General features: G+C 37.4%; 1 protein-coding gene across 1 annotated transcript in view; it reads right to left on the reverse strand.

The window, feature by feature from the left end:
* MORC4 (MORC family CW-type zinc finger 4) overlaps positions 1–24,406 on the reverse strand; it is a 74,451-nt gene that overhangs the window by 36,163 nt on the left and 13,882 nt on the right. Inside the window, exons 5-8 of the mRNA XM_036271207.1 lie at positions 18,675–18,807; positions 18,231–18,359; positions 6,465–6,584; positions 5,073–5,173 (exon numbers count right to left, since the gene is read on the reverse strand). Coding sequence (XP_036127100.1) covers positions 5,073–5,173; positions 6,465–6,584; positions 18,231–18,359; positions 18,675–18,807 — 483 coding nt within the window. The remainder of the gene's footprint in view (positions 1–5,072; positions 5,174–6,464; positions 6,585–18,230; positions 18,360–18,674; positions 18,808–24,406) is intronic.

Genomic DNA, 24,406 nt, shown 5'->3' on the forward strand with positions numbered 1-24,406 from the left:
AAACATCAATATGAGAGTGAAACATCAATTGGCTGCCTCCTGTACGCACCCTGACCAGAGATCAAGCCTGTAACAATTTTTAAGCTAAACTTACTCTAAAAATGTTGTAAGTTTGAGCCCAGATAGTTGCAGCTGAAATCTGATATATACAACTATTAAAACTGATATTAGAGATGATTAATTTGAAGACATTTCAGCAGTATGATGGCTATTATCTCTTTCATCATTTGCAGTTTTGATATCTATAATACTCTTAGGATGAGTTTGTGATAGTAGACAACCTTCTCTAATTCTATTATTTTTTAATTGAATACTTTTTCATTTTATATAAAATAAATTGAGTAAAAAAAGGAAAATGATGGCACAATTGAGGCAAGAGTTATGTAAAGTTTATCCTCAAAATACTCTGTATGCAGGATAATATACAAGTTGTCTGTTTTTTAATAAAATGTGTAGCATATTACTAAGCTACTTAAGCCAGAAATCCTATATGTTTAACTCAATAAACCTACTGGTGATGGAATATATCTGGATCCCCCACAATGACCTCAAACTCATATTGAAATTAAACATCACAAACCAAGGCTCTAATACCTCTAAAATTTAAAAGGTAGATGAGCATTTGGCAAAGATAATATAAGATGTTAAGTAATTTTTTATATCTAACTCTTGAATTTCACAAATCTTAACTATTTTCTTAATCAGCAGAAAGTCATTATTCCTTTTACTCAAGAGAAATAGAATGACTTGGTTCTGAGACTTCTGTCAAACTGATGTCATTTCCAAACTTTTACTCTTAAGAGTCAAGTCCTAGTCAAAGATCTCCATGATGGGCAGGACTCATATTTAAAAGAGCATTTTACTTAAAACTGAGGATAAGTAGTTGCTATAACCACTGAATAGCCCTAGTGACCAAGAACCAATTACTCTAAAATTAATTTGGGATTGCCATCCAAAAAGTTGTCTCTGTCAAGTACTAATCCTAAAAGCCTTACAGTTCCAGATAAATTAACGTACAACATTTTTTGTCCAACTGTTTACAGTTTTGAGCATACACACTAAAAAGGAGATTTGGTGAATTACTTTTCCTGAACACTAAAAAAATAAAAATGACTACTGAAACTTCAAGGAAAATGAGTATGTCCTCATATCTTCTTTCTCCATACTCCCAGAATACCACTTGCCCTTTCATGTCCTTACATATACTTCCCGCTGTATAGAATGCCCTTCCCCTATTTGTCCACCTAGCAAACTCCAATTTTTCCTTCAAGTTTTAGTTAGAATATAATCTGCTTTGTGAAGCCTTCCTTGACTCCTTTAGGCACATTTAAAGGTTCTTCTCATTTTGCATATATCCACCATTAAAGCAATTACATTATAGTATTTAACTTATTTGCATATACCTCATCCTAGTTGTTCATAGACATCAAGGATTCTTCTTTCATTGTTATGTCCCTAGTACGTGGCACAGGAAATATCCCATAATATTGGATGAAAAAAAGAAACAAGTGATTCATTCCTTCCCCAAAGTTTAAAAACAAACTACTATTTTTTTTTTGTTAATCCTCACTAGAAGATATTTTTCCATTGAGTTTTAAATAGAGTGGAAAAGAGGGAGGGAGGGAGAGAGAAAGAGAGAGAAACATCAGTTGGTTGCCTCTTGGTTGCCTCCTGCAGAACCCTGACAGACCAGGGCCAGTGATCAAGCCTGCAACCCAGGTACGTGCCCTTGACTGGGACTCGAACCATCGAACCCAAGACCCTTCAGTCTGAGAGTCAGACCGATGCTCTGACCGCTTAGCTAACCAGCCAGAGCTAAAAAAAACAAAACTATTATATCCTGGCTTTAACAACTCCTTTCTTGGTCTTCTAGAAGTATCCTTGTTGGTTTGGCCTCAATGCCCAGTTTCTTTCTGATTCTTGCTTATTTGTGTTATTAAATCTAGATGCTTCCATGAAAACACACGTCTTTCCTGCTGCTCCAATAGTTTTCTCTCAATCAGTTCACTGGCTTCAAGAAATGATTTGGGAGACTTCCGGTCAAGATGGCGGCGTAGGGAAACGCAGTATTGCGTTCTCCCACAACCACATCCAAGTTACAACAAAACTACAGAACAACCATCATCCAAAACCGCCTGAAATCAAGCTGAATGGAAGTCCTACAACTACGGAATTAAAAAAAAAAAAAAAGCAGCTACATCCAGACCGGTAGGAGGGGCGGAGGCCGACGGCGCGACGGTGCGACGGGCTGGTCCCACACCCAAGTGTGGTGGATAAAAATCAGGAGGCTCCCGCGGCTGGGAAGGTCCCTCCTGAGGACTGAGGGGTCCCTGTCCCACACCAGGTGCCCCGCTCAGGTTTCCAGTGCCAGGAAGAGAAGTCCCCATAACTTCTGGCTGGAAAAACCAGCAGGAACTGAGGCTCAGGGAAGCTGACCTGGCTGGAGCCCCAGGCAGCTCCCTAAAGGGCCCGCGCACGGACTTATCGGACTCTCTCCCTCTAAGCTCGGAGGGGAGGCAGCTCGAGGGGCACCAGAGACATACAGGGAAGAACTGAGCTGTTTGGCACTGGAGCGAGGGCTGGAGAGGGGGCTTCCTCGGGGACAAACGTGCAGTAAGAGGCCTTTATTCCTTTGGTGAGCCCTTCCCTGGGGCAGCAGACAGTCGCTGTATCTGGGACTCCAGCAACCTGGCTCACACTGGTAGCCCCGCCCTGCTGACTCCCTGAGGCCCCGCCCCACCCCACCCAACTTTCAGGTCCACCCAAGCTGTTGCCACTTGCTTAACCATAGGATTGGCCTGTCTTGGATCCTGCTTCAGGTTTTTCCTAAATTCTTTCAAACGAGCAGCATCGGGTCTCAGCGAGCCCCATACCTCTCATTAAGTAATACACTGAAACAAACACAGGGAGGCAGCCAAAATGAGGAGACAAAGAAACAGGTCCCAAATGAAAGAACAGAACAAAACCCCAAGAAAAGAACTAAGCGAAATGGAGATAAGCAACCTAACAGATGCTGAGTTCAAAATACTGCTTATAAGGATGCTCAATGAACTCAGTGAGGGCCTCAAGAGCATAAAAAAGGACCAGTCAGAAATGATCGCTGCACAGTTAGAAACGAAGGAGGCTTTAACTGAAATAAAGAATAATTTACATAGCTTCAATAATAGAGTACGTAAATCCAAGGAGCAAACTATCGATTTCGAATATAAGGAAGCAAAAAACGCCCAATCAGAACAGCAAAAAGAAAAAAGAATCCAAAAAAATGAGGAGAGTGTAAGGAGCCTCTGGGACAACTTCAAGCATGCCAACATTCGCATCTTGGGGGTGCCGGAAGGAGAAGAGAGAGAACAAGAAATCGAAAACCTGTTTGAAACAATAATGGCAGAAAACTTTCCTAACTTGGTGAAGGAAACAGACATACAAGTCCAGGAAGCACAGAGAGTTCCAAACAAGATGAACCCCAAGAGGCCCACACCAAGACACATCATCATCAAAATGCAAAAGGTTCAAGACAAAGAGAGAATCTTAAAAGCAGCAAGAGAAAGGCAGCTAGTTACCTACAAGGGAGTTCCCATTAGGCTGTCAGCTGATTTCTCAAAAGAAACTTTGCAGGCCAGAAGGGAGTGGCAAGAAATATTCAGAGTGATGAAAACCAAGAACCTACAACCAAAATTACTCTATCCTGCAAAGCTGTCATTTAGAATCGATGGACATATAAAAACTTTCCCAGACAAGAAAAAGTTAAAGGAGTTCATCACTACCAAACCGTTATTATATGAAATGATGAAGGGTCTTTTTAAAGAAAAAGATGAAATGTATGAACAAACAAAATGGCAATGAATACATATCTATCAACAATGGAATCTACAAACAAAATGAACAGGAAGAACAGGAACATTCTCATAGATACAGAGAACATTTTGTTGGTTGCCAGTTGGGAAGGGGGTTGGGTAATGGATGAAAAAGGTGAAGGAATTAAGAAGCACAAATTCATTGCTAGACTGACAAACCTCAAAGGGAAAGGGGTTGGGGGGGTGGGAAGAAATAAACCAAAGAACTTATATGCATAACCAATGGACACAGACAATAGTTTGGGAAAAGGTGGGAGGGGGGCGGGAGGGGGGAGAAGGGGGTCAATGGGGGAAAAATGTGGAACATCTGTAATACATTTTACATCCAACAATAAAGATGTGGAAAAAAAAATAAATTAAAAAAAAAAAGAAATGATTTGGAACAAACTTCAAACTGGTGCTTTCCCCCAAAACATATTCAATAACTTCAGATCCACTCATCTATTTTCATTAAAATCTAATGAACAAAATAAAATAACAAAATAGAAACAGACTCAGATACAAAAAATAGACTGACAGCTGTCAGAGGAGAAGGGGGTTGTGGGGCTGGGATTAAGAAAAGAAAAACAACCTCACAGACAAACAATAGCATGGTGATTACCAGAGGGAAAGGGAGGATGAGGGGAGGTTAGGAGGGGGTATAGGATGGATAAATGGTGATGGATGGAGAATTGACTTTGGGTGGTGAACATGTAATACAACATGCAGATGATGTATTAATAAAAAGATCGTTCCAAGGCTCTTTGTTTCACCAGAAGTAGTTTAGTATATGACTCCTATGCTCTTTACATAGTTTTTAAAGGTAAGGTTTATCTCAACTGAGCTCCATAAACCATGTATCAGTCAGCTTTTATTTAAAAGTAAAATCATTTTGTCCTGCCTGGTGTCGCTCTGTTGGTTGAGTGTTGTCCTGTGCACCAAAAGATCACTGGTTTGATTCCCTGTCAGGGCACATACCCAGGTTGCGGGTTTGGTCCCTGGTCATATGGGAGGCAATGAATCGATGTTGCTCTCTCTTTCCCTCTCCCTTCCTCTCTCTAAAATCAATTTAAAAAAACAAATAAAAATCAAATAATTTTATTTCTTATCTTGAAAAATAGATTTGAAGGAATTCTCAGTTAATTTATCTGCCTGGTTTTTAGAGATACTTTTAGAGGTTTCATAGAACAGAATCATATCTGAAGAAACTATCAGAAACACTTCAGATTGGGAGTGACTCACCGGTACTCCTTGGTGTACTCAAAGTCTTGTTTGTTGTAGGCAGGTTTTAGGAAATTGCACTCAATGACTCCAATTACTCCCACACCTTCTCCATGAGTTGGCTTAGGAAAAGAAAAATGAATTTCAACACTCACATTACTGTTAACTGCCTGGAGGCATTTCCTTTGGATTCCAAACAATAATAGGAAGGTTACATAATGTTTATGGGCAAGGAAAGCCAGCAAGATCTAGAGAAACACTCAGAATATATTTCAATAGACTGCAAATATTACATTGAACTGGAACCTCTGTCAAGTTTTAGGAAAAGATTTTCAAACTATGAACCATAGATCTTCTAGGATTTTCTAAGGATTAATAGCCATCTCTACTTCTCCCACACTACCTCCATTTTCAACTGTTTTATATTCTGAAATTGCCATAAGATTTCACAGCTAAAAAAAATCAAAGTTATATACTACTGTTCTAGGGAACTAAAACCAAACTTCATTGGAAAAAAATTTAAGGATGCTATGTAATCATCACACTCTTTTAAAATAAACAATTAGGCCACTAATCAACTACTAAAGTGAGTCAGACTTGCAGTAGTTACTAATTACAAGTTGATACAAGATATATTTGGATTGAAATTTTTTTTTATCATTTAATGGAAGAAATTGAATCAAGTTGTAGTTAGACTAGCACACAAACATGAACTGTATAAAGATGGTGTAACAAGGAAAATCAACATAGGCTGAAAACTAGCTATTCTGGGTGTAATATAAGTTTGCTCTACTGTGTGATATAAAACAGTTTATCATTCTTTGTGCTTTAGCAATCTTATCTGCAAAACAGGAATGAATGGAATACTTGTGAATATTTCTCTTTAATTTGTCATTAAAACATTAAAGATAATGGTAATATTTGTATAGTTCGGTTTATAAAGTATTTTCACATAATGTATCCCATTTAAAAATTTCAATCTTGTAAGAGGTTAGGTAGGCAGAGGTTAGTAGTTCCATTCTATAGGGAAGAAATTGAGCCTCAGATAAATTAAGTGACTAGGTTGCACAGCTTGTAAGTAGAAAAGCCAGGACTCAAATCCTAGCCATCAATCACTAAATTTTATGCATCTTCCACTATGTCTTACTGTCTCCCCAAGAATATATAAAAAGCTTTCAACACTAATAGATTAATACAAATGGCAGAGTTGCTGATCTAATTCTACCTTTTATTAACAGCAACCTAAAAAATGTATTCAGTGAAGTTTCTGTGTTGATTAACATCTATGAAGAATGAGAAATAGAGTTTTTCATAGAATTCCTAGTACAAGCCATTAATGACTTAATCCCCTCTTTTTATATCCTCTTCCTACTCTTTTCAGTCTTCTATGACAAAGAATCATTAATCACTCACCTTTACCTGGCATCCCACCTTCTCAAAGGACTTTATAAGTCGGTTGTTGTGATACATCATTATTCCAAACTGGTTATTATTCTTGCAAGAGAACCCAAAAGTTATTTTCACTTGCTTATTCTGTGAAGAAAATCATTAAGGAAACAAACACCAGGAACTTTGGCAGAAAAAAATCTTACATTTTATTATAGCAAAGAACATTGGATATAAATTGCTACAACCATTCTAGAGGGCATTTCAGAAACCTGTAGTAGTAACTTTAAAATATTCTAAACCTCTGACCAAGTAGTTCTCTTTCTAGGAATTTATACTACAGAAAAGTTAAGGAAGTCCACAAAGTTACAGAGATTTATCAATTAGTTGTAATAACAGAAAAACATAAATAACTTAAATGTTTGACATTAAGAGAATGATTAAATAAATGTAATATATCCACATGGTTCATTATGTAGCTTTAAAATTATGTCCTTGAAAAATATTTCATAATATTAGGAAATGTTCAGAATATAATAACAAGCATAATCTAAAAATAAGTATATACAAACCTATACATAGAAAATCAGTAAGAATATATAATAAAATACCAATAGTAATTTAAAATGTTATGAATATCAGCAAAGAAAAAAAAAAACTACAGGCCGATATCCCTGAAGAACATAGATGCCAAAATCCTTAACAAAATATTAGCAAATCAAATCCAGAAATACAGTTAAAAAATTATTCACCACGACCAAGTGAGATTCATACCAGGGATGCAAGTCAGGTAAAATATTCACAAATCAATAAATGATAAATGTGATACACCACATAAACAAAATATAAGATAAAAACCATTTGATCATATCAATAGACGCTGAAAAAGCATTCGACAAAATCCAGCACCCATTTCTCATAAAAACGTTCAGCAATGTGGGAATAGAGGGATCATATCTTGACATAATAAAGGCCATATATGAAAAACCTACAGCCAACATCATACTCAATGGGCAAAAACTCAAAACATTTCCCTTAAGAACAGGATCAAGACAGGGATGCCCACTTTCACCACTCTTATTTAACATAGTACTGGAAGTCTTAGCCATAGCAATTAGACATGAAGAAAAAATAAAAGGGATCCAAATTTGAAAGGAGGACGTGGAATTGTCATTATTCGCAGATGACATAATATTGTACATAGGAAACCCTAAAGCCCCCATCAAAAATCTACTAGATTTAATAAACGAATTTGGCAAAGTAGCAGGATACAAAATTAACATCAAGAAATTGATGGCATTCTTATACACCAATAATAAACTCACAGAAAAAGAAACTGAAAAAACAACGCCATTTACCGTTGCAGCAAAAAAAAAATTAAGATACCTAGGAATAAACTTAACCAAAGGAGTAAAGGACCTATTTGCAGAAAACCACAGGACATTGAAAACGGAAATAGAGGAAGATATAAAAAAGTGGAAGCACATACCTTGTTCATGGATTGGAAGAATTAACATAATTAAAATGTCCACACTACCCATAGCAATCTATAGATTCAATGCAATCCCCATCAAAATACAAACGACATATTTCACAGAACTCGAACAAATACTTTAAAAGTTCATATGAAACCAAAAAAGACCCTGAATAACCACAGCAATCTTGAAAAAGAAGAAAAAAGTAGGAGAGAATCACAATACCAGATATCAGGTTATATTACAAAGCCACTGTAATCAAAACAGCCTGGCAGTAGCACAAGAACAGGCATATAGATCAATGGAACAGAACTGAGAACCCAGAAATTGACCCAAGACATTACGCTCAACTAATCTTTGACAAAGGTGGCAAGAGCATACAATGGAGTAAAGACAGCCTCTTTAATAAATGGTGTTGAAAAAATTAGACAGTTACATGCAAAAAAAAAAAAATGAAACTAGATCACCAACTTACACCATATACAAGAATTAACTAAAAATAGAAGACGTAAATGTGACTTGTGAATCCATAAAAATCCTAGAAGAAAATGTAGGCAACAAAATTTCAGACATAATGCGCAGCAGAATTTTCAATGATACAACACCTAAGGCAAGAGAAACAAAGAAAAAATTAATACATGGGACTACATCAAACTGAAAAGCTTCTGCACAGCAAAAGAAATAAGCATTAAAATAGAAAGAGAATCCACTATATGGGAGAGCATAATTGCCAATGACACATCAGATAAGCGGTTAATTTCCGAAATATATACAGTGCTCATACAACTCAACAAAAGGAAAACAAAGAACTCAATTAAAAAATGGACAGAGGACCTAAATAGACACCTCTCCAAAAAGGGCATACAAATGGCCTAGAGACATATGAAGAAATGCTCAACATCACTAATCATCAGAGAGATGCAAATTAAAATGACTATGAGGTATCACTTCACACCTGTCAGAATGGCCGCCATCAACAAATCATCAAACAACAAGTGTTGGCGAGGGTGTGGAGAAAAGGGGACTCTAGTACACTGCTGGTGGGAATGCAGAGTGGTGCAGCCACTATGGAAAACACTACGGTGTTACCCCAAAAAGTTAAAAATTGAACTTCCATTTGACCCAGTGATCCCACTTCTAGTAATATACCCTAAGAAGCCTGAAACACCAACCAGAAAGAATACATGTACCTCTATGTTCATAGCAGCACTATTTACAATAGCTAAGATCTGGAAACAACACAAGTGTCCATCAGTAGAGGAGTGTATAAAAAAGCTGTGCTACATCTACAAAATGGGACACTATGCAGCTGTAAGAAAGAGAGTTCTCTTATCCTTTGAGATGACATGGAGGGACCTGGAGAGCATTATGCTAAGCAAAATAAGCCAATCAGAGAAAGACGAATACCACATGATCTCACTTATTGTAGAATATAATGAACAAAATAAACTGATGAACAAAATATACCCAGAGACATAGAAAGGAGTATGGTTCAGACAGACAAACCTCAGAGGAGCAGGGCTGGGAAGAGGGATGAGATAAACCAAAGAACTTAACATTCATGTATGCCCAACCAATAGACATAGACAACAATGATTGTAGGGGGGCAGGATAGGGAGGAGGGTATCAACGGAGGAAAAAGAAGAAACATCTGTAGCAAAAATAAATTAATAAAAATTGAAAAAATAAATAAATACAATAAAAATTTGTGAATAATCAAAGTGTTTTTTAACCATTGCTAACAATTTTCTGCTAGTTCTTTCAGCTTCTGATAGGAATTGTAAATGATACAACACAAATCTCTACACAATTATAAGCAATAATGTAAATCCTGCTAATCATATGAAACAATGACAACAAAAGCATGAAGAAACAAATCACTTTTAAAGATAAAATATGAGGAATAGTCCTGTTGTAACTATTTCATGGTACGAAGTTAAGAAGCTGGGATAGATGAAATAGAGAGAACTAATTATTATACACAAAACATGAACAATGATGAGTTTTTAACAAGTCCAATTTGATTTAAAAACTAAGGTAAGGGACTGAAAAAGATAAAAGGGGAGAAAGATTAACTGAGATTTTCATTAAAACAATACTAAGAGATCTTCATGTCAAAATTAGTTAAATAAAAAATTATTTTGTTACTTATTTTAAAAATGATATCAGTATCTCCTTCTAAATCACAACCCTTGCATAAACCCAAGTGGCAAATGGGCCAGGTATGATAGAACACAGTCATGTTTGGCTCAGATCATATAATGTTTTTGGATCCAGAAGCTCAAATCAAACCACAAGTAAGACCCTATTCAAATGAAAAACAAAACAGAACAAAATTCTCTCAAACAAATACACTAAAACTCTATACCACAAAATTAACATTTTAAAGATAAAGATTGTCATATCTTTTCTTTCTATGGTATACTTTCATTTTAATTAAATTTTTTTTCTTTATTGATTTTAGAGAGAGAGGAAGGGAAAGGGAGAGTGAAATAGAAACATGGATGAGAGAGAACATTGATTGGCCGCCTCCTATATGCCCCCCTCCTATAGGCGCCCTACTGAGGATCGGGCCCACAACCTGGGCATGTGCCCTGACCAGCAATCGAACCAGTGTCCTCTTGGTGTATGGGTCAATGCTAAACCATTGAGCCACACAGGCTGGGCTCTATGGTACAATTTTAAATTCTAAATTATGAGGAGGGAGCACACTGGGGTAGGAGGTTCCCCAACTTAGTATAAGGAGAGAGGACAAGAAGGGAGAAGAGGTTTGTGAAAACTGAGAAATAAATAAATTAACATCAGTGATCTTGTCCCTCAGTGACCGTGGGGGAACTGTTATTAGGAGTTTAATTTTACTTGTCTATAGTGAATTTTTTTAGCCCAAATTCTATTAGAGAAGATAACTAATTTAATGAGGATAAGTAAGAAGAGTAAAGGTACAAACAGAAAGAATGCATAGGAGTCACCCTGATAAAAACCCATAAAAGACAGAAGATGCTACAAAAATGTGGCATATCTGAAACCAGAGAACTTACAGAAGATGGCGGCAGGCAGGACTGGAGGGAGGGTGAGTGTGTGAGAGAGTGAGCGAGTGTGTGAGACAGTGTGAGTGGACATGAAGGTGGACAACCAAACTTGAGCAGTTTAGAGACGCGGAGCAGAAAGTTCCTGTGCTGTGGACAGGAGCAGCCGCTACCTCGGTAAGCCGTACTTCAGGGCGCTTCTCCCAGCGCCACCAGGAGGTCCCACCATTTTGGAAGATCCCAGGTCTTCCCTGGGAGGAGGCAGTGGGAGCTGCTAGGGCCCAGAAACCTGAGCCCACCAGCACACCTGGCACCATCGAACCAGTGGACACTCTGTGTCAACACAGACCTGTGCACAGTAGTGGAGCTCTCAAAGTGCCGGTCACAGAAGCCATGGACAGCCAGGAGCCCAGCACCATCCCTCACAGTAGCAGCCCGATCAAAATGAAGATATACCCCCAGCGAGTTTTACCGAACATTCAAAAAAAGAACTAACACCCATTCTCCTCAAACTATTTCAAAAAATTCAAGAAGAAGGAAGACTTCCAAACACGTTCTATGAGGCAAGCATAATTCTAATTCCAAAACCAGAAAAAGACACTACGAAGAAAGAAAACTACAGGCCAATATCCCTGATGAACATAGACGCCAAAATCCTGAACAAAATATTAGCAAATCGGATCCAGAAATACATCAAAAAAATTATTCACCATGACCAAGTGGGATTCATTCCAGGGATGCAAGGCTGGTACAATATTCGCAAATCAATAAACGTGATACACCACATAAACAAAATGAAGAATAAAAACCAAATGATCATATCAATAGATGCTGAAAAAGCATTCGACAAAATCCAGCATCCATTTCTGATAAAAACGCTCAGCAATGTAGGAATAGGGGGATCATATCTCAACATAATAAAGGCCATATATGAAAGACCTAAAGCCAACATCAAACTCAATGGACAGAAACTAAAAACATTTCCATTAAGAACAGGAACAAGACAGGGATGTCCACTTTCACCACTCTTATTTAACATTGTACTGGAAGTCTTAGCCACAGCAATCAGACATGAAGAAAAAATAAAAGGGATCCAGATGTTATTTGGAAAGGAGGAAGTGAAACTGTCATTATTTGCAGATGACATGATATTATACATAGAAAACCCTAAAGACTCCATCAAAAATCTATTAGAATTAATAAATGAATTTGGCAAAGTAGCAGGATACAAAATTAACGTCAAGAAATCGACGGCATTCTTGTACACCAATGATGAACTCACAGAAAGAGAAACTGAGAAAACAATCCCATTTACCATTGTGCCAAAAAAATTACGATACCTAGGAATAAACTTAACCAAAGAAGTAAAGGACCTATTTGCAGAAAACTACAGGTCATTGAAAAAAGAAATAGAGGAAGATATAAAAAAGTGGAAGCACATACCCTGTTCATGGATTGGAAGAATTAACATCATTAAAATGTCCATACTACCCAACGCAATCTATAGATTCAATGTAATCCCCATCAAAATACCAACGACATATTTCATAGAACTAGAACAAATACTTCAAAAGTTCATATGAAACCAAAAAAGACCCCGAATAGCCACAGCAATCTTGAAAAAGAAGAACAAAGTTGGAGGGATCACAATACCAGATATCAGGTTATACTACAAAGCGACTGTAACCAAAACAGCCTGGTACTGGCACAAGAACAGGCATATAGACCAGTGGAACAGAACTGAAAACCCAGAAATGGACCCAAGGCAATACGCTCAATTAATATTTGACAAAGGTGGCAAGAGCATACAGTGGAGTAAAGACAGCCTCTTTAATAAATGGTGTTGGGAAAATTGGACAGCTACATGCAAAAAAATGAAACTAGACCATCCACTTACACCATACACAAAAATAAACTCAAAATGGATAAAAGACTTAAATGTGACCCGTGAATCCATAAAAATTCTAGAAGAAAATGTAGGCAACAAAATTTCGGACATCATACGGAGCAGAATTTTCACTGATACATCGCCTAAGGCAACAGAAATAAAGGAGAAAATGAACACATGGGACTACATTAAACTAAAAAGCTTCTGCACAGCAAAAGAAACAATCATCAAAATGGAATGGCAACCCACTGTATGGGAGAACATCATTGCCAATTATGTATCAGATAAGGGGTTAATTTCCAATATATATAGAGTGCTCCTACAACTCAACAAAAGGAAGACAAAGAACACAATTAAAAAATGGGCAGAGGAGCTGAATAGACACCTCTCTAAACAGGACATACAAATGTCCAAAAGACATATGAAGAAATGCTCAACATCACTAATCATCAGAGAGATGCAAATTAAAACAACAATGAGGTATCACCTCACACCTGTCAGAATGGCCGCCATCAACAAATCATCAAACAACAAGTGTTGGCGAGGGTGTGGAGAAAAGGGGACTCTAATACACTGCTGGTGGGAATGCAGACTGGTGCAGCCGCTATGGAAAACAATATGGTGCTACCTCAAAAAATTAAAAATTGAACTTTCATTTGACCCAGTGATCCCACTGCTGGGAATATACCCTAAGAAGCCTGAAACACAAATCGGGAAGAATATATGTACCCCCATGTTCATAGCAGCACTATTTACAATAGCTAAGATCTGGAAACAGCCCAAGTGTCCATCAGTAGACGAATGGATAAAAAAGCTGTGGTACATATACACAATGGAGTACTATGCAGCGGTAAGAAGGAAAGATCTCTTATCCTTTGAGACGACATGGAGGGACCTGGAAAGTATTATCCTAAGTGAAAGAAGCCAAGCAGAAAAAGACAAGTACCACATGATCTCACTTATATACGGAATATAATGAACATAACAGTCTGAGGAATACAGTAGACCCAGAAACATGGAAGTAGGGCACAGACTGACATCCCTCAGAAGAGGGGGTGGGGGGGTGGGGGGGTGGGAAGAGATTAACCACAGAACTTATATGCATGTATGCATGACCAATGGACATGGCCAACTAAGCCGGGGACGGGGTGGAGGTGGGGTGGGGTGGGGGGTGCCAGTGGGGTAAAAAATGTAAAATATCTGTAACAAAAAAATTAATAAGAAATTCATAAAAAAAAAAAGATATACCCCCAGCAACAGAAGCTGGGGAGCAGACATCTATCCCCAGGCAACAGAAGCACAGACCAGCAGCTGAGACCCATCCCCCAAAAGCTACAGGAAAAGCCAAGCAGGAATTGAGCCCCATCAAAAATTTACTAAACTTAATAAATGAATTTGACAAAGTAGCAGGATACAAAATTATTGTCAAGAAATTTATGGCATTCTTATACATCAATGATGAACTCACAGAAGGAGAAACTAAAAAAACCAATCCCATTCACCACTGCGGCAAAAAAAAATTAAGATACCTAGGAATAAACTTAACCAAAGAAATAAAGGACCTATTCGTAGAAAACTACGAGTCATTGGAAAAAGAAATAGAAGAAGATATAAAAAAGTGGAAGCACATACCTTGTTCATGGATTGGAAGAATTAACATCATTAAAATGTCCATACTACCCAACGCAATCTATAGATTCAATGTAATCCCCATCAAAATACCAACGACATATTTCACAGAACTAGAACAAATACTTCAAAAGTTCATATGAAACCAAAAAATACCTCAAATAGCCACAGCAATCTTGAAAAAAAAAGAACAAAGTTGGAGGGATCACATTACCAGTTTTCAGGTTATACTACAAAGCCACTGTAATCAAAACAGCCTGGTACTGGCATAAGAACAGGCATATGGACCAGTGGAACAGAACAGAGAACCCAGAAATGGACCCAAGACAATATGCTCAATTAATATTTGACAAAGGTGGCAAGAGCATACAGTGGAGTAAAGATAGCCTCTTTAATAAATGGTGCTGGGAAAATTGGACAGCTATATGCAAAAAAAATGAAACTACACCATCAACTTACACTATATACAAGAATAAACTAAAAATAGATAAAAGACTTAAAGTGACTCAGGAATCCATAAAAATCCTAGAAGAAAATGTAGACAACAAAATTTTAGACATCATACGCAGCAGAATTTTCATTGATACATCACCTAAGGCAACAGAAACAAAGGAGAAAATGAACACATGCTACATCAAACTCAAAAGCTTCTGCACAACCTGTCAGAATGGCTGCCATCAACAAATCATCAAACAACAAGTGTTGGCGAGGGTGTGGAGAAAAGGGGACTCTAGTACACTGCTGGTGGGACTGCAGACTGGTGCAGCCACTATGGAAAACAATATGGTGTTACCTCAAAAAATTAAAAATTGAACTTCCATTTGACCCAAGTGATTCCACTTCTAGGAATATACCCTAAGAAGCCTGAAACACCAATCAGAAAGAATATATGTACCCCCATGTTTGTAGCAGCACTATTTACAATAGCTAAGATCTGGAAACAGCCCAAGTGTCCATCAGTAGACGAATGGGTAAAAAACAGTGGTACATATACACAATGGAGTACTACACAGCTGTAAGAAAGAAAGATCTCTTATCCTTTGAGACTACATGGAGGGACCTGGAAAATATCATCCTAAGTGAAACAAGCCAAACAGAGAAAGACAAGTTTCATATGATCTCACTTATTTGTGGAATATAATTAACATAACAGTCTGAGGAATGGGGTAGTCCCAGAGACGTGGAAGTGGGGTACAGACCGACAATCCCCTAAAGAGGGGGGTGGTGGGGGAGAGATAAAGCACAGAATTTATATGCATGTATGCATGAACAGTGGACATGGACAACAAGCTGGGGAAAGGGCAGGGAGGGAGGGAGGGAGAGGGGGGAATCACTGGGGGAAAAAGGAGAAACATCTGTAACAAAAATTAATTAATAAAAAAAAAGCTTCTGCACAGCAAACAATACAATCATCAAAATGGAAAGGCAACCCACTCTATGGGAGGGCATAATTGCCAATGATATATCAGATAAGGGGTTAATTTCCAATGTATAGAGAGTGCTCATACAACTCAACAAAAGGAAGACAAAGAACCCAATTAAAAAATGGGCAGAGGAACTAAATAGACACCTCTCCAAACAGAATATAGAAATGGCTAAGAGACATATGAAGAAATGCGCAACATCCCTAATCATCAGAGAGATGCAAATTAAAACAACAATGAGGTATCACCTCACACCTGGCAGAATGACCGCCATCAACAAATCATCAAACAGCAAGTGTTGGCGAATGTGTGGAGAAAAGGGGACTCTAGTACATTGTTGGTGGGAATGCAGACTGGTGCAGCCACTATGGAAAACAATACGGTGTTACTCAAAAAATTACAAATTGACTGCCATTTGACCCTGTGACCCCACTTCTAGTAATATACCCTAACAAACTTGAACCACTAACCGGAAAGAATATATGTACCCCCATGTTTGTAGCAGCACTATTTACAATAGCTAAGATCTGGAAATGTCCAAATGTCCATCAGTAGACGAATGGATCAAAAACCGTGGTACATATACACAATGGAGTATTATGCAGCTGTAAGAAAGAAAGATCTCTTATCATTTGAGATGACATGGAGGGACCTGGAAAGTGTCATCCTAAGCAAAACAAGCCAAGCAGAGAAAGACAAGTATCATATGATCTCACTTATTTGTGGAATATAATTAACATAACAGTCTGAGGAATGGGGTAGTGCCAGAAACATGGAAGTGGGGTACAGACTGACAATCCCCAGAAGAGGAGGTGGTGGGGGAGAGATACACCACACGATTTATATGCCTGTATGCATGAACAATGGACATGGACAACAAAGCTGGCGACAGGGTGGGGAGGGGGGAATCAGTGGGGGGAAAAGGAGAAACATCTGTAACAAAAATAAATTAATTAATTTAAAAAAAGAATGTGGCATATCTTTAAAAAATAGTTGGAAAACCATTATTTACTCTGGCTTTGTTAAACCAATAGCACCGATATCCTAGCCTACATATAGGGATATAACTAATTTACCTACAGATGCTAACAGTGCTGCCTGTGGCTTTGTGAAGTCGGGTTTGTTTAGGGCTTTAAAAAAACTTTCCTAACAGACAACATATTTCCCAAAAAGAGAAAATCAGTCTGCTTAGAGTAGCAACTATATAGCTTTTAAAAAAGGGAACAACAATTTTTAATTTTTGGTCAGGGGAAGAAAGACAAAGCAAGATAAATAATGACTTTGATAAAAAAGTGTGTTTCTTAGTCCAAGAGCTGTACTTAGTTACTAGAAAATAAATAACAAGAATAGTTCTTCATAAGTGCTTATGAGTTCTCAACCTTTCAAAGACTTTTTTTGTCCAAAAAGCCATCAACAACGATGAATCTAACTTCCATAATCTTAAAATTTTCTCAAGTGTCTGAAATCCACTCTAGTGCAATGAAGGGTAGAACTGAAAATGAGTATTTCTCTGAGTGGTTGCAATTATGAGAAGTAAAAGGAAATCTAAGTCAAACCTACTGAATATTTCTCACCCCTTGAATTTGTCTCAACCGTGAATTTCCACTCTCTCAACTTCCATCAACATAAGTCTGGTCTTGTCATGACAAAAAATCATGCTATGTACAAAAGATTAACAAGTTTCAGTTAACATTTTGCTTATTTCAATGTACTACATAACAAAACTCCAATACAAACCAAATGGTGTGAACCTTAAAAGAGAGAGTCTCAAATCTGGCTACTCATTAAAACTAGTTGGGAATTTAAAAATAAATAATATTTCTTACTTAAAAAAAGAGATTTTGGCCCTGGCCAGTTTGGCTCAGCGGTTAGAGTGTCGACCTGCGGTCCGGAGAGACCCGGGTTCGGTTCCCGCTAAGGGCACGTACTTCGGTTGCAGTTTGTCCCCGGCCCTGGTTGGTCGTGCGGGTGGCAGCCACTCGATGTGTCCCTTCACGTCGATGTTTCTCACTCTCTCTCCCTTCCTCTCTCTCCCTCCCACTCTATCTGTACAAAAAATGGAAAAATATCCTCGGGTGAGGATAAAAAAAAAAAAAAAAGAGATTTTGGAATCTATTAAACCAGAATCTCCAAAGTCTTGGGATTCTGTATTATTTTAATAATTTCCAGGTGGTTTCTAAAAAATAATGGTGCATAGATAGACATTTAAGAACTACAGAGTATACTATAATAGGATTTGGATTATGACATATATTTCTGAATTAGAAAAGGAAAGATTTTTGTTTTTCTGTGCCAATTTTGAAATTTAATTCTGAACTGAAGAGATAAACTTCATGTAGTTGTAAGGATACTGTGAAGGTAGGTTTATAGATATCATATGCTACATTGGCCAGGCTCTTGGCAATCATCTGGGTAGTCACCTTCTTTTGACGCAGAAAAATTTTCATTCTTGGCTTCATATAAAGAATACCACAAAATGCCTATGGAACAGTGAAGGGAAAGTTATTATATGATATTGACAATTCTACTGACATCCCCTTAAATCACTGCTAGCAACTGAGTTCTATCCTGGGCAAAGATTTTGCTATTTCCATACCATGTTATGATCACTACCATACTAAAGTGATGATGAATCTATTTGCTAAAATCTTTTGGTTGAAACACTGAAAAGGAATCCTAACACAGGGCTAAAAGGCTGTCAGCTTTATATAAGTAAAGTGAAATATTGTTATATAAATTTTCATGTTACAGGAGATCTTACCTCTCATTGTTGAAGAAAAACCATTCTTACTCACCCTTAAAGAATACTCTGTTTCTGGCAGTTCAGAGGTAACACCACCAGTCTCTTTTTCTTCTGTGCCAAAGTCTGATACCAGGATGTCATATTGATCTGTATCAAAGTCCAACTCAGACTTTCCATCTTTATTTCTGGGTAAAAGAGACAAGTACCAATCTAACAAAAACTGGTTCCAAAGGACAAAAATGCACTAGGAACCCAAGAGAAAAGAAACAATATGAGCCCAAACTCAGATACCTATTTCTTTACCTGACTACCAGTACTGAACTACAAACTACTCAGTTTAAAGAACACACAATATTTAGGGTATTTGCAGCCTAAACAAATCTACTATGTTTCATAGAGTTGGTAATGCCAAGTACAGAAGGGAAAAAAAGGAAGGTGTGTATGTATGTGATCTTATAAATCAAGTGGATGTCAGTTATCCTCAAAGAAGGACCTCATAAAATAGATCACAACTTTCTAGGTATTGTTGGGTAGGTCATACAATGTCATTTTCTCTAACTGAATAGATGAATAAAACTTACTTCTAATTTCATTAACTGTGTAAGAACTAATGAGATATTGAGATTTCTCCAGATCTTATTTCATAGAAGGAAAAAAGGTTATTATAGAACCAGCATATATTTGCTAGTTCTCTAGAATATAATTTATGGAATTATCACTTAAATATAATAGTACCCATATTCCTTTCATAAGGACCTTTCTTCTTCTCAGAACCATTTTGAGTTACTTAGCTGTAGTCCATTCCAAGACTATGGGTTATATCACTAACAGATGCCAGGGAAAAAAGCCCAGACCCATCTTTGTCCTTGATGGGTTATGGAGAAAACATACATACATAAGAACAGTATTTTCCAAATGTGTTCTGTGCAACAGTAGTACCCCAAAATACTGAGAGAGAGACAAACAAAGGAGGGGAGGGGAGGGGAGGGGAGGGGAGGGGAGGGGAGGGGAGGGGAGGGGAGGGGAGGGGAGGGGAGGGGAGGGGAGGGGAGGGGAGGGGAGGGAAGCAGGGGACTGCGAAGGGGAAGGGGAAGGGGAGGAGAAAGGGAGGAGGAGGGCAGGAAAGGTAGATTGGTGGCATGCGCCAATAAATTTGAAAATAATTTCTGGCCCTCAGAGCCACTGCAAAGCTCTAGTGATACCTCCCTCATACTTCAGGCTTTGCAAGCTCAGAGCTGCTGTGATGAAAATGTAGCTCCTTCTTTTTTCTTTCTTTTTTTTTTTTTTATCCTCACCTGAGGATATTTTTTGTAATTCAGATACAGCAGGAGGGAGACGGGGGAAGAGAGAGAGAGAAACATCGATGTGAGAGAGACACATCGACTGGTTGACACCCACACGACCCCAACCAGGGCTGGGGACAAACTACAACTGAGGTACGTGCCCTTAGGGGAACGGAACCCAGTACTCTCTGGTCTGCAGGCGGACACTCTAACTGCTGAGCCAAACCGGCCAGGGTAAAAATGTAGCTCCTTCTTTAAGTCTGGAACAGAGCCATTATGGTATGTAGCTTTTATAAAGCCCATGTCACTATAATAGTATATTCTGAATTTTCCAGGATACTTCTGATTCTTTCTACCCCACCCCACTTACATTCTCTGAGGAGGTTCCCTGTCCTTGCCCCTCACCATTCATCATCCAAGAAAAAGAGGTTCAGAGAAACATTTTTTGAAATTGGGTTATACTCATACTATATTGCTCTTATATGTTTTCAATGCATATTGAAATAACATTAGTATATTAAAGCCTCTGAAAAGTCCTGCAATAAAACAGTATGGTAAACTTTAAGCCAGCTTTTCCTAAAGTTATGTGACCATAGAATCATTTATCTGCATAACATCTACTACTGTATAATTGAGAAACAATGTACAAAGAAAAAAAGTCTGCTTAATGTGTTTAAATCAGTGACAATACCTCAGGAAAATTATCTTTTATAATAGAAATATTATTTGAGGTTTTCACAGTAAGACAAAGGAAGATCTAAATTAACAATGTGTGAAAACCCTTACTTTTAGTTGAAAATACTTTCCATACAAATCAGTATGTTTTAAAAACTTTTTTATTCATTGATTTTAGCAGGGGAAGAAAGACAGAAACATCAATTTGTTGTTTCCACTTATTTATGCATCCATTGGTTGTTTCTTGTATGTGCCCTGACCAGGGATAGAACCCACAACCTTGGTGTATGGGGACAAAGCTCTAACCAATTGAGCTACCCAGCCAGGGCAACACAGTTTTTATATAAGTTTAATGAGGTGAAATACTTGACTTAAGGAGAAAATATATATAAATGATACTCTGTTCTATGAAACATGAAAATAACACCTCTATTTTATATTAAGATTTTTAGGTTTTAGTGGACACTGTTAAATATATTCCATTTGACATGACTAGGTTAAACAAATGACATATTCTATAGTATTTTTAGATTGTTTTATTAGCTCTCAACACATAACCTGAAGCCAGCCTCATTATAGTTCAAATTTATCGGCTTCAAATGTTTTTCTACTTCTAATTCAGCTACTTTAAAGCACTAATACTGAGGTCCTTATTTTTAAAGTTTGTGTTGTGCTTTATTACTCTAATGTCTATTTTTTTTTCCTTTTTACTGAGTTTATTGTGGTGACACTGGTTAACAAAATTATACAGGTTTCAGGTGCACAATTCTTCAACACTTCATCTGTACACTGTATTGTGTGTTCACCACCACAAATGAAGTCTCCTTCCATCTCCATCTATCTCCCCATACCCTCTTCCACCTTCCCCCCTCCCCCCACCCCTGGGCAATCACCACCCTGCTGTGTCCATAAGATTTTTCTCTTTTTTGCTCAATCCCTTCAACCCCCCACCCAGTTTCCCAATCCCCCACCACAGCTGTCAGCCTGCTATCTATGAGTCTGTCTCTGTTTTGTTTGTTAGTTCAATTTGTTCATTAGACTCCTCATATAAGTGAGATCATGTGGTATTTGTCTTTTTCTAACTGGCTTATTTCACTTAGCATAATGTTCTTCAGGTCCATTCATGCTATTGCAAAGGATAAAATTTCCTTTTTTTTTTTTACAGCCAAATATTTCAGTAGTATTCCATTGTGTAAATGTACCACGGTTTTTTTTAACCACTCATCTACTGATGGACACTTGGACTGCTTCCAAATCTTGGCTACTGTAAATAATGTTGCAATGAACATAAGGGTGCATATATTCTTTTGAATTAGTATTTCAGGTTTCTTTGGATAAATTCCCAGAAGTGGAATCACCGGGTCATAGGCAGTCCCATTTTTATCATTTTTAATCTATTTTATTTTTCTTCACCATTCATCCCCCCATACGCTCTTCTACTTCCACTCACCCTCCTCCTCCCCAAAATCGCCACATTGTTATTCATGTCCATGAATTCTTTCTCTGTCTTTTATTTTGCTCAATCTCTCCACCCCCAACATTTGCCCCACCAGAGCTGTCAGCTTGCTCTCTACGAGTCTGTCTCTATTTTGCTTGTTAGTTCATTGTGTAAATTAAATTTCACATGAGTGAAATAATATGATACTTGTCTTTCTCTTTGGCTTATTTCACTTAGCATAATGTTCTCTAGGTCCATCCATGCTGTTACAAAGGGTAAATTTTTCTTCCTTTTTATGGCCAAGTAGTATTCCATTGTGTAAATGTACCCACTCATCTACTGATGAGCACTGGGGCTGTTTCCAGATCTTAGCTATTGTGAATAATGCTGCAATAAACGTAAGGGTGAATATATTCCTCTGAATTAGTGTTTCGGGTTTCTTCATATAAATTCACAGGAGTGGAATGACTGGGTCATAAGGCAGTTCCATTTTGAATTTTTTGAGGTAACTCCATACTGCTTTTCACAGTGGCTGCACCAATCTGCAGTACAAGAGGGTTCCCTTTTCCACATCATCACCAACGCTTGCTGTTTGTTGATTTATTGATGATAACTATTCTGACAGTTGTTACCCTGGCCAGTTTGGCTCAGCGGTTAGAGCGTCGGCCTGCGGTCCGGAGATACCCGGGTTCGGTTCCCGCTAAGGGCACGTACTTCGGTTGCAGTTTGTCCCCGGCCCTGGTTGGTCGTGCGGGTGGCAGCCACTCGATGTGTCCCTTCACGTCGATGTTTCTCACTCTCTCTCCCTTCCTCTCTCTCCCTCCCATTCTATCTGTACAAAAAATGGAAAAATATCCTCGGGTGAGGATAAAAAAAAAAAAAAAAACTATTCTGACAGTTGTGAGGTGATATCTCACTGTGGTTTTAATTTGCATTTGTCTGATGATTAGCATATTTTCATTTGTATTGGCCATCGTGTCCTCTTTGGAGAAGTGTTTATTCAGGTCCTGTGCTCATTTTTTAATTGGATTGTTTATTTTTTTTAGTGTTGAGTTTTATAAGTTCTTTATAAATTTTTCATATTAACCCCTATGGGCTGTATCATCAAATATGGTTTCCCATTCAGTGGGTTGTCTTTTTATTTTGTCTATGGTTTCCTTTGCTTTGCAAAACCTTTATAGTTTGATATATTTCCATTTGTTTATTTTTTCTTTTGTTTTGCTTGCTTGAGGAGATTTATCAGAAAAAAATATTGCTTTGAGAAATGTCCGAGATTTTACTGCCTAAGTTTTCTTTTAGGATTTTTATGGTTTCGTGACTTACATTTAAGTCTATTATCCATTTTAAATTTATTCTTGTGTATGGCGTAAGAAGATGGTCTAGTTTAATTTTTTTGCATTTATCTGTCCAATTTTCCCAACATCATTTATTGAATAGGCTATCTTTAGCCCATTGCATGTTTTTCCCTCCTTTGTCAAATATTAATTGACTATAAAGGGGTGGGTTTATTTCTGGGCTCTGTATTCTGTTCCATTGATCTATATGTCTGTTTTTATGCCAGTATCATGTTGTTTTGATTACTATGGCCTTGTAGTATAGCTTGATATCAGGTAGTGTGATTCCTCCAAATTTGTTGTTCTTTCTCAAGATTGCTGTGGCTATTCAGGATCTTTTGAGTTCCATATATATTTTTGTAATATTTGTTCTAGATATGCCATTGGTATTTTAACAGGAATTGTGTTGAATTTATAGATTGCTTTAAGTATTATGGACATTTTAATGATGTTAATTCTTCCAATCTATGAACGCAGTATATGCATCCAATTATTTGCATCTTCTTCAATTTCTTTTTTCAGTGTCATAATTTTCCAAGTACAGGTCTTTTACCTTCTTGGTTAAGTTTATTCATAGGTATCTTACTATTTTGTTGCAATGGTAAATGGGATTGCATTTTTAGTTTCTCTTTCTGCGAGTTCATTATTGGTGTATAAAAATGCCATTGATTTCCAGATGTTAATTTTGTATCCTGCTACATTGCTGAATTCACTTATTAAACTTAGCATTTTTTGGTGGATTTTTATGTACAATATCACATCATCTATGATTAATGACAATTTTATTTCCTCATTTCTAATTTGGATGCCTTTTATTTTTTTTCTTGTCTGATTGCTGTAACTAGGACTTCTAGTACTATGTTGAATAGGAATGGTGAAAGCAGACATCCCTGTCTTGTTCCAGATCTTAAGGGAAACACGTGTTAATGTCTGTTCTTCATACTTTATTTTCATTGTCAAATAAGTTAAATAACTATCATTTACCTATCTCAAAACAGTGTCCATGAATATAAAATAGATATTTATATTGGATTCTAAATATTTTAGAATAACA

This window comes from Molossus molossus, unplaced genomic scaffold, assembly GCF_014108415.1.
Source record: "Molossus molossus isolate mMolMol1 unplaced genomic scaffold, mMolMol1.p scaffold_m16_p_2, whole genome shotgun sequence".
NCBI classification, from domain to species: Eukaryota; Metazoa; Chordata; class Mammalia; order Chiroptera; family Molossidae; genus Molossus; species Molossus molossus.